At 40.0% G+C, this 18,594-nt stretch overlaps 1 protein-coding gene across 22 annotated transcripts in view; it reads right to left on the reverse strand.

The window, feature by feature from the left end:
* Positions 1 to 18,594, reverse strand: part of CADPS2 (calcium dependent secretion activator 2) — a 544,167-nt gene that overhangs the window by 342,027 nt on the left and 183,546 nt on the right. For 21 of the 22 annotated variants that reach the window (XM_082472261.1, XM_082472259.1, XM_082472267.1 and 18 more), the window contains exon 3: positions 6,240 to 6,572. The exons of the other annotated variant lie outside the window; for it this stretch is intronic. In XM_082472261.1, coding sequence (XP_082328387.1) covers positions 6,240 to 6,572 — 333 coding nt within the window. The remainder of the gene's footprint in view (positions 1 to 6,239; positions 6,573 to 18,594) is intronic. 22 annotated transcript variants of the gene reach the window in all.

The following is an 18,594-nucleotide window of genomic DNA, read 5'->3' on the forward strand; positions in this document are numbered from 1 at the left end:
CCTTTCCTGAGACACAGGGAAAGTGGAGTAAATTCCACCAACATGTACCTGGAGCCAAGTGCCTGCAGCTTGGCTAGCTTTAGACCAAGCTGCGTCCCCGAGCCCTGCTCTACTAATTCCTCTCCTCACACCATTCCTTCCCTATAAAGGGCAGGCTATCTTCTGTGATTTCTATAGCCTTTTCTTTTTTAAACTCTGTTGAAAGACAACAAAAGAACAAACAAGATAGACAGGTCCTCGAGGGGAAAAAAAGAACCTCAGCTATTTTTCTCAACAATCCATTTTCTTAATTTCTGTAAAATGATTCTTATTTCAAAGGAAAGCTCTTCCCTTACTTACGAGTATTTTTGTAATTTCTTTAAGTTAATCAAAAAATCTTTAAGCTTTTCTTTCAAATCTCAGAGCTGAAGAGAACTCTAGTTTCAGCTCAGACACGTAAAGAGCTTAGGAGAAGTCATGCCTCCTGTCTTCACAATAAACAGCTGGACAAGCTGAAAATCAATGACTTTTCTTCACTTATCAGAGAACTGAGCTTTCAGGGCAAACCACTAACCCAATATCTGGAGACACAGGAAAAACAGAGAGTTACTACATTTAAAGCAGAAATCAGTGGGTGCCAGAAATATAGAACCACTTATTTGACTAGTAATTTGGACAAACTACTGGAAGCTGAGGGCAGAGAGTTGGAAACTCCTGGGGTTGTAATCATAAAGGGGCTTCCACACTTTCCTGGGCTTTCTTCCAGTAACCCCACCAAGTTCTCATGGTAAGGATCCAAGAAGGTTGCCCACGTGAACCCGGCAGGAAGAGGGGAAGAAGAGCCACTGTTATACCTCCCAGTGTTTTCCCTAACAAAGGGGAAAAGACTTTGTTAGAAGAAAACGCTGAAAACTTATTCCAGCTGGAGGAGGAGAAGGCTGCCCTCTGCAGTCCTTTGCAGCCTTCCTGTCTTGTCTATTTGAAAAATAATAATAATAACAAAAAACCCAGCATGAACAGGAGACAAGGCTTCAAGGAAACAAATGGGGGATGCTTTAGCCAGGGAAGGAAATAAGGGATGTGGGTGAGGAGGAAAACAATACTCGGGGACAAAGGTTAGAAACACTTGTGCAAGTTACAGCCCTGAGACACAGGCCCACGGAAAGACTGAGACTTTACCAAATGGTAGAATGAACACTCCCTTCTCCCCGGCACCCTACCACAACACCAGCATCGCTCCAGAAGAACAGCTGATCGCGGTTAAAGAGCCGCAGATACAGACTCTCTGAAGAGGAATACTTAGGGAAGCCCAAAGTCAAGACAGGGGAAAAAGACAAGGACACTAGAAGAATGTGAAGCTTCTTGTGCCTGTGGCTACAACAAACATTAAACACAGCCAACCTCCCAGTCAGATTAACGTAAATCCTCACACTAAAGGCAAATATACCGCAGTTTCTCTTACCTGATACAACATGCCTGGCTCTCAACAAAAAGTTACAAAGCATGCCAAAAGGCAAAAAAAGAAAAAGGAACACAGTCTGCGGAGACAAATCATGCATGCAAAGCAGATTAAGATGTCACACAGACGTAGCTAACTAACAAGGAATTTAAGTAACCGTTAATAATATATTAAGGGCTATGATGGAAAAAGTTGAAAACAGGCAAGAACAGATGGATAATATAAGCAGGGAGGTGGAAACTCTAAGAAAGAATCAAAGGAAATGCTAGAAATCAAAAACACTAACAGACAGGAACAATGCCTTCGATGGGCTTATCAGTAGACTTGCTGATTCTGAGGAAAGAATCAGGACACTTGAAGGTCAGCCGAAACTTCCCTCTCTGAAATGCAAAGAGAAAGAGAACTAAAAAGCAAACAAAAAACCAAAAAGAACATCCCAGAACTGTGGTGAGTAACATAACTAGACATAACAAATATAACTAAAATACTGGCAGGAGAAGGGGAGAATAGGATATAAGGAACGTCTGAATTAATAATGGCTGAGAATTTTCCAAATGTAATGACACACACCAACCCCTAAATTCAGGAAGCTCAGAAAATACCGAGCAGGAGAAATATCAAAAAACTCATACCCAGGCATATCATATTTGAACTGCAGAAAACTAAGCCAAGGAGAAATTATTAAAGGAAGCCAGAGGACAAAAAAACAAACAAAACACCTTACAGAGAATCGAGGATAAGAGCTTGATCAGACTACTCATCAGAAACCACACAAGCAAGAAAATGGAGTGAAATCTTCAGAATGTTAAAAGAGAAAAAAAGCTAATTCTATATCTAATGAAATTATCCTTTAAAGATAAAGAAGAAACAGAGACTTTATCAGATATACAATAACTGGGGGAGTTCATTATCAGTAGTCCTGCCTTTCAAAAAATGTTCAAAGAAGTTTTTCAGATAAGGAAAATGATGTAGGTCAGAAACTTGGATCTACATGAAGAAAGTGTCAGAGAAGGAATAAATGAAGGTGAAATTATATATATATATATATATATATATATATATATATATATATACACACACACACACACACATATATATCTTTTATTTTTCTTATTAATTGATCTAAAAATTATCTGTTTAAAGCAAGAGTAGTAACAATATGTTTGGTGAATAGAGCATATTATAAGTGAAATGAATGACAGAAATTTCACAAGGGATGGGAGGGAGGAATTGAGAATTCTCTATTATGGGAGAGCTGTACTACACTTGAAGCCTTATAGTGTTATTTGAAGGTAAGCTTAGATTATTTTAAAATACATATTGTAAGCCCTAGGGCAATTACTAAACACACTTTTTAAAAAGATAAGTAGTACATCAAAAGAGTATATAAAATGGAATCATATAAATGTTCAATTAAAATTAAAGAAGGCAGAAAAAGGAGGGGGAGACAAAGAACAAATGCAAAAAAGGGTCAACACTTAAAAAGACTGCAGAATGTGATCCAACTACATCACTTTATATACAAATGGTCTAAACACACCCATTAAAAGACAGAAATTGTCAGACTGGATTAAAAACAAAAACAAAAACCAGAGGTAATATGTGCTGTCTACAAGAAACCCACTTTAAACAAAGACTCAGACAGGTTAAAAATAAACAGATGGAGAAAGATACACCATGCTAACCCTAATCAAAAGAAAGCTGAAGTAGCCATATTAGTTTGAGACAAAGTAGACTTCAAAAAAAAAAAAGATTATCAGGGACAAAGAGGGACTTTATATAAAGGGGTTAATTCCACAAAAAGACCTAATAATGCTAAATGCTAAATGTGTATGAACCTAACAAAGCATCAAGATACATGAGGCAAATACTGATAGAACTGAAGGTAAAAATAAATCCATTATTACAGATAGAGATTTGAACTAGAAGTATTGGGTTGGCCAAAAGGTTCTTTGGGTTTTTAAGAACTTTATTGAACAACATATTCACTGTTTTTGTTCCACTACCTTCTGCCATTTTTCAGGCAACTTCATAATTCTATCTTCCCAAAACCTTTTATCTTTTTGAGCAAAGAACTGTACCAGATGCATTTTACGGTCTTCCAGGGAAGACCGAAATAAATGGAAATTCAAAGGTGCAATGTCTGGTGAATACGGCGGATGAATCAGAACATCCCAGCCAAGGGACTTCCCTGGTGGTCCAGTGGTTAAAGATTCCGCCTTCCAATGCAGAGGGTGTGGGTTGGATCCCTGGTCGGGGAGCTAAGATCCCACATGCCTTGAAGCCAAAACACCAAAACATAAAACAGAAGTAATATTATAACAAATTCAAAAAAGACTTTAAAAATGGTCCACATCAAAAAAAATCTAAAAAAAAAAAAAAAAAAAAATTTTCCAGCCAAGCTGTAACAGTTTTTGCCTGGTCATCAAAGAAACATGTGGTCTTGCGTTATCCTGATGGAAGATTACGTGTTTTCTATTGACTAATTCTGGACACTTTTTGTCGAGTGCCGCTTTCAGTTGGTCTAATTGGGAGCAGTACTTGTTGGAATTAATCGTTTGGTTTTCCGGAAGGAGCTCATAATAGAGGACTCCCTTCCAATCCCACCATATATACAAAATCGCCTTCTTTGGATGAAGACCAGCCTTTGGTGTGGTTGGTGGTGGTTCATTTCGCTTGCCCCATGATCTCTTCCGTTCCACGTTATTGTACAGTATCCACTTCTCATCACCCGTCACAATTTGTTTTAAAAACAAAATGTTTTTGTTACGTTTAAGTAGAGACTCGCATGCGGGAATATGGTCAAGAAGGTTTTTTTCGCTTATGTGGAACCCAAACATCAAAGCGATGAATATAACCAAGCAGGTGTACATGATTTTTAACGTTTGATTTGGATATTTTGAGTATGTCAGCTATCTCCCACGTGGTATAACATTGACTGTTCTCAGTTAATGTCTTGATTTGATCGCTATCAACTTCAACTGATCTACCCGACCGTGGAGCAACGTCCAGCGAGAAATCTCCAGCACGAAACTTTGCAAACCACTTTTGACACATTCAGTCAGTCACAGCACCTTCTCCATACACTCCACAAATCTTGTGTTTTAGTTGCTTTTTTACCTTTCTTGAAATTATTAATAAAGCATAATATGCCGAAAAAGTGCTTTTTTTCTTCCGTCTTCAATGTTAAAATGGCTACACAAAAATTCACCAATTTTGATGTTTTTTTTTAAATGCATGCTGCTATGACAGCTGTCACAATACAATCTAACAAAACTGTTTTGAATGAAGTTAAAGACAACTAAGCACTACTAGAGCTATCTGACAGAAAACATCGAATGAACCTTTTGGCCAACCCAGTATGTTCCAAATTACAGAGGACAGAAACCAGGAGGTCAAAACCCTTGCTGCAGAAGTGATCTTTAAAAGTAAACAAAAGATTAATTTTAGTACATTTTGAGTAAATAAACATAAACTCGTAGGTCCACAGGAATTTATGTTATGACCCTGTAGCATTCAGGATAAATTCTACTGCATTTGTAATAACTTATTTTAGAGGTCTACCTGCTCTATTAAGACTTCAGCACATAGAGAACAAATATTTTATTTAGTTAAGGTTGGTTTCCCCAACACCTAGCAAAGTTTTTGGCTTGAATACTCAGTAAACATCTACTCAATGTCTGAATCTGAATTTTACTAATAAATTATGTTCATCAATATTTAACTATACAAGTGAGCTACTGCTCCATTAAAAATACAAAGTCCCAGTTGTGTTTCTTTTACAATGGAAGATTTTGGCTGTACAGTCATCCTCCAATATTATCAAAACCACCACCTGGTTTAATAATACAGTAAAATCAATTATAGTGAAAGCATGAATTGTTCACAGGGTTAAGGTTCCACATTGCTTTTCCATTAATTAACTCTGCTAACTTATTCATTGGAAATGATTCACAAATTAGTAATGCAAAGTAAATGATACACATAGAATACAGAAATTGAGAAGTAGATTTGCAAAAAGATTTAAAATAAATGTAAACATATGTACATTATAGACATGTGGACTCTTAATGAACACAGGAATTTTAAAATGCCAGAATTTTGTCAATTTAAATTGTATATTAGGGTATAGTTAAATAATTTATAGCTCTAGAATAAGCAAACAAAATACAACTAAGGAAGGAATACATTTAGACAAATCATAGGCTCTAAAGATGAAAGACATGGAGCAAACATGATATTTTATTCAGTTTTTCATGTGTATGATTAAAATAACAACTGAAGAGAAAATAGATTATTTACTCTGTCACCTCTAAATTACCTAGTTTAGCAATCTTCTTCAATTCATTTCTATCTGGCTGAGTTAAAGAAAAAATTTTTGAAATTTCAGTCACTTCCATAAAACTCTGAAGATGAGTATCATACCTTTATGAAAAATTATTCTGCAGTGAGGAATATCTGTTTATTATAAATGGCCAAGCTTCTTCAGATAACAGACAATTTTCACTTTACTATTCAGGGCATGCCCCATACACATATACCCAATAGGTACAAATCTGATGTCCTAAAATAGGGCACATGGAACAATTACTTACCGAATAAAATGCACAGATATTCTTCTCCTATCAAATAATTCTTTCAAAGCTTCTTCCAAATGTCATTATTTGACATATTAAAATTCGATTTCACTCACCTTTTCAAACAAAGTGACTAGAGGAAGTAAAGTACATCTTCATAGGCTTGTAAAGACTTGGTGTTCATTCTGTGAGTCAGGGGAATAGGAAATATCGTGATCACTTACCTGACACGCATTATAAAGAAGTTGGTGTTCTAGTTTTTTAATCCCCAAAATCTGCTGAAACATTTCATAGAGTTGTTCCTTGCTCAGAATAAGTTCAGAAACAGCGCTGAGGGCCATTCTGCTTGGCTGTTTACACAACTCCTCTTCACCCCTGCAAATGGCATCATATTTGGCTATCCAGGAGCTCAGCACTGTCTCTTTGCTCAAGCCATCAATTTCTGGCAAACTCCGCACACGTTTTTCTATGTTTTTCTTAAACACCTCTCTGAAGTCATTAGCAGAACACCCTCCACTCTGAACCATTCTGGCCACTCGATCACTCTTCAGAAAAACCTGAAAACAAAACAAAAAACAAAAGAGAACGAAAACCCACTTACAATTAGGCATGGACACTAACACCAACTGCTTTTAGCCATCCAAGAGTTATGACACCAAACATTCCACAACGGTTCAAACGTTTTATAATATGCACTAACTAATGACAAACTGGAGGCTCCAAATCATCTCTCTTAAAATGTTGAAATGTTTAGGAGAGAAAATAATGAGTCTTGAGGAACTTGTAATATGATCCAACCTTGACCTACGCGCTCCCCACCTGAAGGTCATGGGGATCTCTACAACTGAAACCCTTAAGAGTTGATTGAAAAGGTAATTGGAGATATGAACCCAACTTCCCAATGTGTACTTGGGAGTTCTGGTTAGTTTTTCAGCAAGGAGAAGGTCCCTTATTGTTTGAAAATCTGAAGGCCAATAGTGTGGTAAGTCTAGTATCCAAGTCAATACCCTCCGGGTATAACTGTTAATCAAAACTACTCCACAGCTCGGGGTACACACCTGTCCCTACCCCTGACTTCACTAGCTCCCCAACTCCTCACACACTTCTCGTAGCTGGGAAAAATCGATGATGAAAAAGCAAACTCTAAAACTTTTAGCTGTCCACTAATATCAAGTAAGAAATAAAACACAAACAATGACAACCAGGGAGAGAGACAGTTTTGAAATGGGTAGGAAGAGATGGGTAATAAGTAATAAGGTCATACTGTGCAAGGGACATCAGACTTGGCCTCGAATCTCTCCTTTCTTCTAAGTCACAGACCCAAATATCAACAAGTATCAGCCAAGATTCATGAAACATCTATTCTGTCATCAATATTCCTAAGAATCCTCTATGGGTCATATGAGACTGATTTTATTCCTGTTTTCTTCCTGTAATAACAAAAACTTCTTCCAAAGAACCTGTAGGACTATTTAATGCAGCCCCCATGAGTTATATCTGTTGTTAAGGCTTATGGAACAGAAATTCATGTCAATCTTTTCCCTAAGAACTGACTCATGATACTGAGGTACTCCCAAATTATGACCCCACTATTTGCTCTAATGCTACTACCATGTCTGTCTGCGTGTGGGCAAACAGCATGTGTGGTCTGTGCAAAGCAGCCTCATTTGTCCCAGTGACTGGCATCTCAGCTACCAGGTCCCAAACCTTTTCCCCACTTAATTTCTCCTCTTTTCAGACCATTCGTACAAAATATTGTTTCCTATCTTTGCTCAATGGCCAGAGGGGATTCCTGACTCTTGAATATTTTGGTTAACTAACGTACTGAATTAGGAGTGGTGAATTTTACACTAGGCAAAGATGCATGACATATACACACAGTGCTTCCTCTCTTTTTACTAGCTGTGGCTCAATTACAGTCAAAAAGACTCTTATTTTTCACGTTTCTAAGCCAAAACTAATTCTTAAGCCCCAAGTATAAGAATAGTGTCTTTAATTTATTTAGATGAAGGAAAATAAAATTTAGATATTTAATATTTTATCTAAAAGTGCCATTTAACTACCTCTAAACACACAGGGGTCTCTCCATCTTCTTTCTCATCCTCATCTAACTGCACTACTCTCGGTGGGCACTAGACTTCAAGATAAATGTTATACGGACATAATTTTTCTAATTTCCGTTACAGCTGTATCTTGTTAAATGGGAACGTACGGAGGCCCCGTAGTCAGAGGGGGCGGGCTGCGCCAGTCGTCAATCCACTGCTTTCCAGGGCTGTCTTCCTGTGGCCTTGCCACTGGTACAGTTTTAGAGGGTGCTGGAGGGACATTGGAGGAGGAAGGGCCCTGGTTCCCAGTTCTCTTCTTATACCTGGAGGCACGTGGCACCAATCCCCGGGGCAGCTTCTCTGCAGACCCCAAGGATGGCTTCGCAGGGCGCGCCCACACTGGCAGATTCCCGGGCAGTTGTGCAGTGCAGCACTGCAGAAGGCAGGCTCCCGTGAGTCCTACCGGTGCGGCACTGCAGTGAACTGGCCTGCCATCCGGTAGGATACGCCACATCTTCTCCAATGAGGTCTGGACCCCAGCCTTTTCCAGGTTTGCTCCTTCCTTCGGTGATCTGCTCCCTGTACCTGCTACTCCTATATTCTTTAGTTTCCCTTGCCCATTGTAGCCAACCCCTCATTGTTTATGACAAATTTTCCCTGATCAATTATCGTGTGGTTTCTGTCTCCAGATTGCACCGTGATACAGAAATATTGAAGTGCTGCATGGGACATCATATCTAAGAGAAAATATTTGAAATTGAAACAACTTTTAAAAACTTGGTAATTGTATAAAGCTGGAACGGCAAGATATTTTTAAAGCACAACATAAATGCCTTACAATTGGCTTCAGAAAACCTTTTCATTGCTTGATATCTAATACTCTAAGTTAGGAGGCATTTCATTTTTTTTCAACCTCTTCTGTCTGTCAGTGCTAAATTCTACCAAGTAACCAAACAGTGTTTTTGAAGCAAGGGCGCTGGTGAACTTAGGTTTTTGGAGTCTTAATTTCCTCTGTAAAACCATACCTAAAGCCATACTAACTCAGTCCGATTGCATGCTATTTAATCAACATTTACAAAGTGGTAACAACATGGCAGGCATTCTGCTAGGTGTTGGGGACATAAAGACAAATGAGCCAAAGACCCTGCCCTCAAACAGCTCACACCGCCTGAGAGAGACAGGATACACAGTAAAACAGAGGGCGGGAGCAATCACAGAGACCTATGCAAAGGTGGGGGGAAAGAAAAGGAAGTTATTAACTCTGTTATCTGGGGGGCACGGTTGGGGAGGAGAGGGGAACAGGACAAAGGACCTGTGATTTGAATGACCTGTGGGTTGAGTAAGGGGAAAAGGGAGAAGAATATACGTTTCAGGAAAATAAAAGAGGGAAAAAGCAAGAAGCATAAAATCGCATGACCTTTTGAAGGAAACGTAAGAATTTTTATACTTCAGGAGCATCAAATATAAGGGTGAATGGAACACAAGTTGTGCCATTCAGACCAACAGAGACCAGATGGCCAAATGCAGCATGTGCCAAGCAAGGAAATCTGAGCTCTGCCGGTGGGTCAGGAGTCGATGATGGCTAGGTAACCTCAGTGTTGACATACTGAGAAGCACAATTTAGACAAGTAACTGGTGGCAGCATCAAGGGTAGATGACAACTGACCAGAAAAGAGATTGGGATCAGTTATCTGGAGACCAGGTGAAAAGCAGTAAGGGCCTGATCTAGGGCAATTCATGGGCTAAAGAGAGAGAGGCAGAGGAGAGACAGCTGGGAGACAATCAACATATCCTGGTGAGTTACAGAATGTGTAAAGGCAGGGAAAATATGATTCACAGTTTTTACTGGGGTGTCTGGATTCCACTAGCTAAAAATAATTAAAGAATACAGGTGGAACAACGTGTGTGTGTGTGTGTGTGTGTGTGTGTGTGTGTGTGTGTGTGTGTGTGTGTGTGTGTGTTGTTTGTAAATGGTGGTGGGTATATGGGGGTCATGGTCCTGGATTACTAGTTTAGTTTTGGTAGAGGTCAGCTTTGAAGACCAAGTATAGTAAAAACAGAGTGAGGAACAGAACTTCATGAAATACCTATATTTACAAAGCTGGCAGAAAAACTGGATCCAGGGGAGGCTGGTAATGTCAGAAGCAGAAGGAGAAATACGACACATTAGCAATCAAGAGGGGAGAGAGTCCTGAGAGAAAGAGAATCAAGTACCACAAGGGAAATCAGCTCAAATCAGCAGAAATTTGATTGCCTCTACCACCATCTGGTCACCTTTGGCAGAGAAGATAGTAGAGTGGTAAAGAGTAGGAACTGATCTGCAGAAGGAGAAAAGGACAAGTTGTAATAAAGTTAAGACGGCAAACATTGGGTTGGCCAAAAAGTTCGTTCAGGGTTTCCCATAAGACGTTACATAAGATGTTCCGTAATGTCTCATGGAAAAACCCAAATGAACGGCCAACTCAATATAAACTGTCCTTCTAGAAAGCTTGGATGAAAAGGGAAATGAGAGGAAGGCAAAAAGCTGAACTGGGAAACGACATGTAGGCAATGAGGGAGACAAGTCAGGAAAGAGAGGCAGCTTAAGGTATGGATAACAGAAAATAGTGATGGTACATCACTTCTGAGATTAGTTTATGGAAGCCTGCAGTGCGCTCTCCCATCACATGCCCGGGGGCTGCAAGTCGCTGTGACGCAAGGTACTGAAGCCCTCGGTCTAACAGCCCTCAATGAACTGAGGTCAGCCCAGAACCACGGGAATGGACTGGAATGCAAATTCATGACTAATTGAGCCACGAGTGTGATCTCAGCAGACAGCCTGATTGCAACTTCACGAGAGACCCGGAGCAGAAACATCCAGCTAAGCCTCTCGCAGATTCCTAATCCTGAGAAGTGCATGTGAGATAACATGCATTTACTGTTTTAAACTGCTATGTTTCGGGATAAATTGTTACACAGCAATAGATAATACATGGTTTACACTGTATTCTATCCTATTCACGTCATATATCCACATGGTTTACGCCCTTACTTCACGTGGGTGTCAGTACCATCATTTCCTCAGAGGAAGCCCCACTCCTTCCCCCATTCATCATCACACCCTTTTATCTTGTTGTTTTTCTTGTTAGCACACAGCACTACCAGATATGTATTTACTGTATGTCTCCCCAAAATATAAGAGCCACCAGAGCAGTGACTTTGTCTTGTTTTCTAGTGAACCCAGTGCCTAACACAGTGCCTGCCTAGAGTAAGGGATCAATAAAGGTTTGTTGAAAAAAGTGATGACTATCTACAGACACTGAATCCTCTAAGGCTAAAGAAGAGAATTTAGATAGGCACCTGGATCACAGGCTTCCTAAGATACGGATGCCCATGGGAGAGGAACCAGGAGATGGATAAACACCGAAAAACTGGAAGTGTAGTAAGTGGTAATAGTGAACAGGAATGCCCTCCAGAAGGCAAAAGAGATTTCGCCTGAGGGAGGAAGAGCAATGATCTGAAAGCAGGAATGAGGAACAGCCCTCCTGGCCCTAGATGTGGAGGAGAAAGGAAGGTCCACCATCATCAGTAGCCTGTTCCTCCCTGTGTCCTTGCTAAGGTTCCATCCCATCCATCGTTAGGTCTGAGGTGCTCCACTTTGCACATGTTCCCAATCCCAACACCATCACAAAGGGTGATCCACCAACCCCTCCTCATCTCACTTCAGCTTCAGACTTGCATCTCCAATACCACCCATCGGCTCTCCTGACACGTCCCACTGACACCCTAAACTTAACAAATTTCAAATGGGATTCATGACTTCTCCCATTATTTGCTCGACCTCCTGCTTACCTGCTTCAATGAGTATCAATACCTATTTCCCTCCTGGAGAGACCTGGAAACCATTCTCACCTCCACCATCTCCTCCATGTTTATTTCCCAACATACAACTTGTCACTAAACCTTGTCACTAAGCTGATCCTGCTCACCCTGGAATTCCTCTGAAATCCTTCCTCACTTCTTCACACCCCACGGAAGCTGTTCCTGCCCCTCACTGTGACTCAACTGGCTAAGAACAACAGCCTCTCAAGTGGTCTTCCTGCCTTAGAAATTTTCCTGATAGCCACTCTACTCTCATTTTCCCCAACTTATCCTCTTCACTGGTATCAAGTTAATCTTTTTTTTTTTTTTTTTTTTTTTAAATCTGGCCGTTTAAATTCTTCTCCAGCTTAAAAATTCTTTGCTGACTTTCCACCAAAAGTCATCAGCAAGGCCTCTGAGGCCCTACACTTCAACTGGCTCCTAACTACCTATCACTCTGGCTTCATCACAAATCTCTCTCTCACTCAATGTCCATGTCCCGACCTCCACCATCCTTCCTTCAAAAATTTCACACTGTCCATCTCACCACCACCAACTTACCTCCTAGCAACTATTCAGATCCCTGCTCAGTTGACCCTCCGTGATTCCCCGAATCACCTTGAATCAGCCATATCCTATGTTGTTTGTATGCAATCCTAGCACCCTTTCTTTTTCCTTTAAAGTCACTTTGTAACTGTAATACTTAACTGCAAATTCTATTACCGTCTTACTTTTCTTTTTTTTAATTAATTTATTTATTTATATTTATTTTTGGCTGTGTTGGGTCTTCGTTTCTGTGCGAGGGCTTTCTCTAGTTGCGGCGAGCGGGGGCCACTCTTCATCGCGGTGCGCGGGCCTCTCACTGTTGCAGCCTCTCTTGCTGTGGAGCACAGGCTCCAGATGCGCAGGCTCAGTAATTGTGGCTCACGGGCCCAGTTGCTCCGCGGCATGTGGGATCTTCCCAGACCAGGGCTCGAACCCGTGTCCCCTGCATTGGCAGGCAGATTCTCAACCACTGCGCCACCAGGGAAGCCCCAACCGTCTTACTTTTTATTCACTAGACAGTAAGCTCCATGAAGCCAAAGACTGTTTCATTCACCACTGTATCTCCGCCTCCATGCAACTGCATACTTTAAACAATTAACCAGTATGGTTTACTGAGTTTCAGCTACATGCTTACAGAAGAAAGTATAGGACACGAACCTTGTCCATATGAATGGGAGAGGGAAAGATATCTCAGAGGGAAGGAGGCACAATGAGTGATGCCACAGAGAACTAGTTTTGTGAGAAAAATAACATGTTTATTGTCCAAAAACATAATATTGTCTAATTCTCCATCTGTGCTGTTCTTGCAGAAATGACAGTTTTAAATTTTTCAGATGTTATCAGTTATGAAACTGTAACAATGATGGATTTAGTCTCATTAGATATCAACTGTCTTAATCCTGTGTCCTTTCATAAGAACAGTTATCAAGTTAAAGGCAGGTGAAGTGTGACCACGTGTGAAGGCTAGTCCTAGATGCTGCTCTCCAAGCCGAGCGTGCACATACGCCAGCTTTCTGCTCTAGGCCCCAGGATCCTCAATGAACTTCTGTCCGCGGAACACATAACAGGGGGCCATCCTGGTGCAGAAGCGGCCACGGGAACTTAGTGTATCCACACACCCGCCAATGAGCAGATATTCTGTCTCCCTAGAGTTCTTCATATATTATCTCCTTTCATCCTCATCATCACCCTGTCCCTTTCTCCATTATCATTCTCTTTTACAGATGAAGTGGTCAGGCTGAGAAGTGACCAGCCCAAGATCACAAAGTTATTGGGAGAACAGAGACTGAATCCCTGCCTTTAGAATCCAAAAGCAACATTTCTTTATTCTTCTTACCCACTCTTCCACCCCACTATACCCCACTCCTACCAAGGGTTCACCCCTGCACACCATATATTTTGCTGGCTGCTGGCCAACACATGTGGAATTACCAATCAGTGACCTCCCTGTGAAAAGGCCACTGAATACACAACCAATTGAATGCACAACTGGCGTGGCAGGGTGAGGGTGGGGTGTTACGATCCGGACATCAGAAAAATAATATACCACATATGCTACCTTTCTCCACATTTTACTGGGTTTTAACTTGTACGTGGGCCCTCTGAGAACCACCAACTGCCACCCTTCCCATTCACCTGCTCAGCTTAGAGGCCAAAGAAGTTACTGAATATCTTAAAGTCATGGTGAACTAATAACAAAATTGAAATGTGGTGATACCACAACAAGCAGCTGTGTCTGCAAAGGGTAAGTCTGCTCAGCTGTCCAAATAAAACCTCAAATACACTTTTCTAAAAAAGTACTTATTGTTCACGTATTGCTTTTGATCTGAAACATGCATTGCTTCTTTGACTCAAAAGGATTGTATAACGATGAGAAAAACATTATCTGCTTGCCAAATCATTGTGGTCATCTATGAGATGGTTCCTGGGAAGGCTGCCAACGTGTGTTCAGCCAGGAAAACGCGGAGAAAGTACAAGAGTCCCACTTCAAAGAGGTGCCATTTTCTCCTTAATAATGACAAATAAAATATTATCTAATAATTCTAATAATCTATGCGGCCCATGGAGAAAGTTTCTTAAACTATTTTTTCAGGTGTTATCAATTCATGATCAATTTTTTTGTAACAATGATGAATTTGATTTTACTAGATATCAAATAATTCCCAGTTTTCCGGCATAAATACCAGTATTTCCTATTGGTCACTTCTTACGCCTAAAGCCAGTCAATGGATTATTCCCTGCTGGCACCCTGTTGTGCCAGTCTCTTCACCCATCCAGGTCTCCCTCAACCTACATTTCCAGCCTTCTCTTCCACTGTTCCTGAGAACATATTTTCTCTTCCAATAAAGGGAACCGCTTGTTTAGCCTCTGACATTCTCTACAAGCTTCCTCCCCCTTACCGTACCTCATCCACTTGTTCCATAAATATTTATCAAAACGTACTCCCTGCTGGGCAATGTGCTCAGTGCTGGGGGTTTACTGGTGAGCAAAATGACATGGGTTTGCTGCCTTCACAGAACTTATAGTGGAAGAAACAAACTACACGAACTAAAATGACTGCAGCTTGATGTATACTACTGAGCATTTCTGGCACCATAAGAGTCTGTAGCAAGACTTTTTTTTTTTTTTTTAACATCTTTATTGGAGTATAATTGCTTTACAATGGTGTGTTAGTTTCTGCTTTATAACAAAGTGAATCAGTGATACATATGTTCCCATATCTCTTCCCTCTTGCATCTCCCTCCCTCCCACCCTCCCTATCCCACCCCTCTAGGTGGTCACAAAGCACAGAGCTGATCTCCCTGTGCTATGCGGTTGTAGCAAGACTTTGAATCTATTTGAGGAGGTCACAGAGGCTTCCCTGAGGAGGTGAATGGAGGTATGAAGACCAAGAGGAATCAGTTGGGAAATGAGGGGAGACCAAGGGACCATGTGGTGGGGTGGGAGACAGCTGGTCTCAGCGGGCTTCAGTGAAGGGAATGAGGCTGTAGAGGTATGAGAAGAGATTGGAGAGAAGGGACAGGCTTTATAAGCCTTGGAAAGGTATCTGGTCTTTATCCCCAGAGCAGGGAATGCCATCCAAATATTTGTCAGGGAGTCACATGATCAAGACTGCATTTTGAAAACAGCTAAAATTTACTCTAGGGGCTTCATATATATTAACCCTCAAACACATAAGGTAGGTGCTAGTATCTGTTTTAAAGGTAAGAAACAAAAGCATAGAGAGGTAAAGACACTTGTCCGAGGTCGCACAGACAGATTGTAGAGGAGTGAAAATCTAAGCCCAGACCATGCAATCAAGTGTGGTGACTGATCAACTTATGGCTCATTAAACTGAGAGGGATAGAGCAAGGAGCCGATAGAATGAAGAGAACGAGGAGGAGGTAGAATGTACTCCTGGTATCCTCTCCTCCTTTGTGACGCTTTCCCCAGCTTATGCCAGGTCTTCATCCTGTGCCTTCTTAGCACTTCCCGTCCTCTCTGAAGGTATGAAATATACCTGTCCTCAAGCAAGCAAATTCTGTATGGCATCACTGTATCTCTCCCCTGCTTAGACCATGAACTGCATTAGAACTGCACCTTTAAAGCCTCTGCAGGGTCTGGTATCATTCGATATTCAAATTTTACAGAAAATAATGAGGTCCTTATAGTCGTAATGGATTTTGTAAAGTTATTAAATCTGAAAGGGGGGGAGTTTTGACCAGTGTGGAATGAGGTTTTCACTGATTCAATGTAAAGAAATGAATATAAAGATTACAAAGTAATTCTAATAAAGCTAAATTTCCTCCATATTTTAACAGTAGAAATCGTATGTACAAGTCACTTCTATGCAATACAATGTTATTAACAATAGATTGTGGGTTAGTTTTTTTGTTGTAGTGGTTAATGATCTTTCTTGGCAAAAAAATAAGAGGCTATATTTGACATTGGTGTTTTTTTTTTTTTAATCCATGAATTCCCAAGGTTTAGAAACCACTGATTTAACCAATCCCATTGCCTTTTCAAATGTTAAGAAATCATACCTTAAAACTTACATCAATCTTTTAAAAAAACATATAGGTAAGTGATATGTCTAGACCTTTATCTGTAAACTAGGAAGCAGGTGCTCACAAAAGACCCTGCCTTATAACTTATCTAAATCCCTTATATCAACTCTAAAGCCCTTAAAGCAAATCTAAACCCCCTAAACTACCAAAGGCTTCTTGCATTGTCTGCTAGTAGGAATTGAGGTGAGTTTATATCCAAATGAACATAAATGTGATTTGAGAAGTATAAAACTATTTTTTTTGGAAAAAAAAATACACATGCTCTTCCCATCATCAATATTACAAGGTTTTTATAAAACTTTTTTCTTCTAATATTAGCTAATAGCAGATCCTTCAGTCTTCCTTTATAGATATCTTCCAACTCAATGATTAGCTTAAATCTCCCTAAGCCGATGGCAAATTCTCCTTAACCCTGTAACTACAGAGCCAGAAAGTGAAGAATTTACCAAACCACTCACTCCGAGCACAAATATAAACAGAGAAGCACGATCACTGAGCACTAGCTGGGCTTCCAATCTGCACAGACTGAAAGTCTTAACAGGAAAAAAAGATCATGTTCACAGTGGAAAAGGGAGCATGATAAATGTAAATTTGTGAAGTCAATTTCTATATGCATACAAAAATTTAGAAAATTTTTTAGAAAATTTTAGAAAACTCTGAAAGCTCCTGGGTTGGGCTGCCTTGTTCTGCCTATTCTATGAAGAGGTTTTTTGTTTGTCTGTTTTGGGGGGGGGGGGCGGTTTGCCCTCATCATAATGATATAGAAAGTAAATTTTTTAAATGTATATTACATTTACAGTCTTATACTACCTAATGTTCAGTAAACCCCTAAAATCATTTATCTTTATTGTATAGAAGAAAATGGGCTGTTGCCATCTTTACAATATTCCAACCCCGGTTGCGTAATGCAGTTCACCTCACCCTCACGTCTGCTGCACTGCTCTCCTCTCAGCGAGGAAAGAATGTACCAAAACCTGGAAGGAAATCAGACCTGAGTGTTCAAGGTGTGACACAAGCTGAGAGACTCAACTGTTCTCGGTCAGTTTCGCCACTGATGGAATAGGAATTATATCCCTTTTTTCAAACAGTGTTTTGAGTATTATATGAAATAATACAGTAAAATAAGCTTTTAATCAGTTATGCGAAGTGTGATCCGTGGACCAATGCCACGGATTGTTACCTGTCCCCCGACAAGTACAGAGAGTATGTCTGTAGAAACTTGCAGTGACGTGGCATTGCCATGACATCCCAATACATGATTTTGTACCAACATTTTGTTATGAAAATGTCCAAACATACAGAAAAGCTGAAAAAAGTCTGTAGTGGTTTGAAAATCACTGACTTAACTGATCTTATTCCTTTATCAAATGTGAAGAAATCATTAAGCTAAAACCCACAGCAAACGATCTCTTTTGTTCCGACATTCACCTTCCACCTAGATTCCACAAATAATATTTTACTCAAGTTTTTCTTTCACATAACTATCCGTCCCCTCCCTCAGTCCAAATTATTTTCATTATACACTTCAGAATGAGTGAAATGCATGATCTTGTGTTTTTACAAAATAATCCACAACGGATTGAAAATAATACAGGTCCTTTGCTGCCGATACATTATCTCAAACTTTTTTTTTTTTTTTTGAGAAGATGGATGATGTCCTCACGTTGACACAGAAATTGGGAGAAGATATTTCTAAAAACCAAATTATACTTTCCACAACACTATCAGCATACCAGAGAATGAGCTACTGTCCTTTCAGAGATGGAAGGTTTATAAAACATGAATCTTGAGGATTGCGAGTGATTTGCTCCTGATAAGCCAAGAGCCTACAAGCAGACAAAGTTCCAAAATGAAAAAAGAATTTTTGGAAAGTAAATCAATCTTAAAAGCAAACATTCTGTTAAGTCAAAGAAAAATGAACCCCAAACCTTTTGAACTACATTTCCCTGGCATATAATGACTCTCGCTAAATATCTGTTGAACGATACCTTGCAGTTATTTGTTTTTCCACCAGATGGCAACTATGGGTGGAATAACAATGATTTTAATCTCAACATGTGATTTTCAGGATTGTGCAAGACTTCAAAGGTATAAATCCAGTC

Source organism: Balaenoptera physalus (assembly GCF_965194825.1).
Source record: "Balaenoptera physalus genome assembly, chromosome: 8".
NCBI lineage: Eukaryota > Metazoa > Chordata > Mammalia > Artiodactyla > Balaenopteridae > Balaenoptera > Balaenoptera physalus.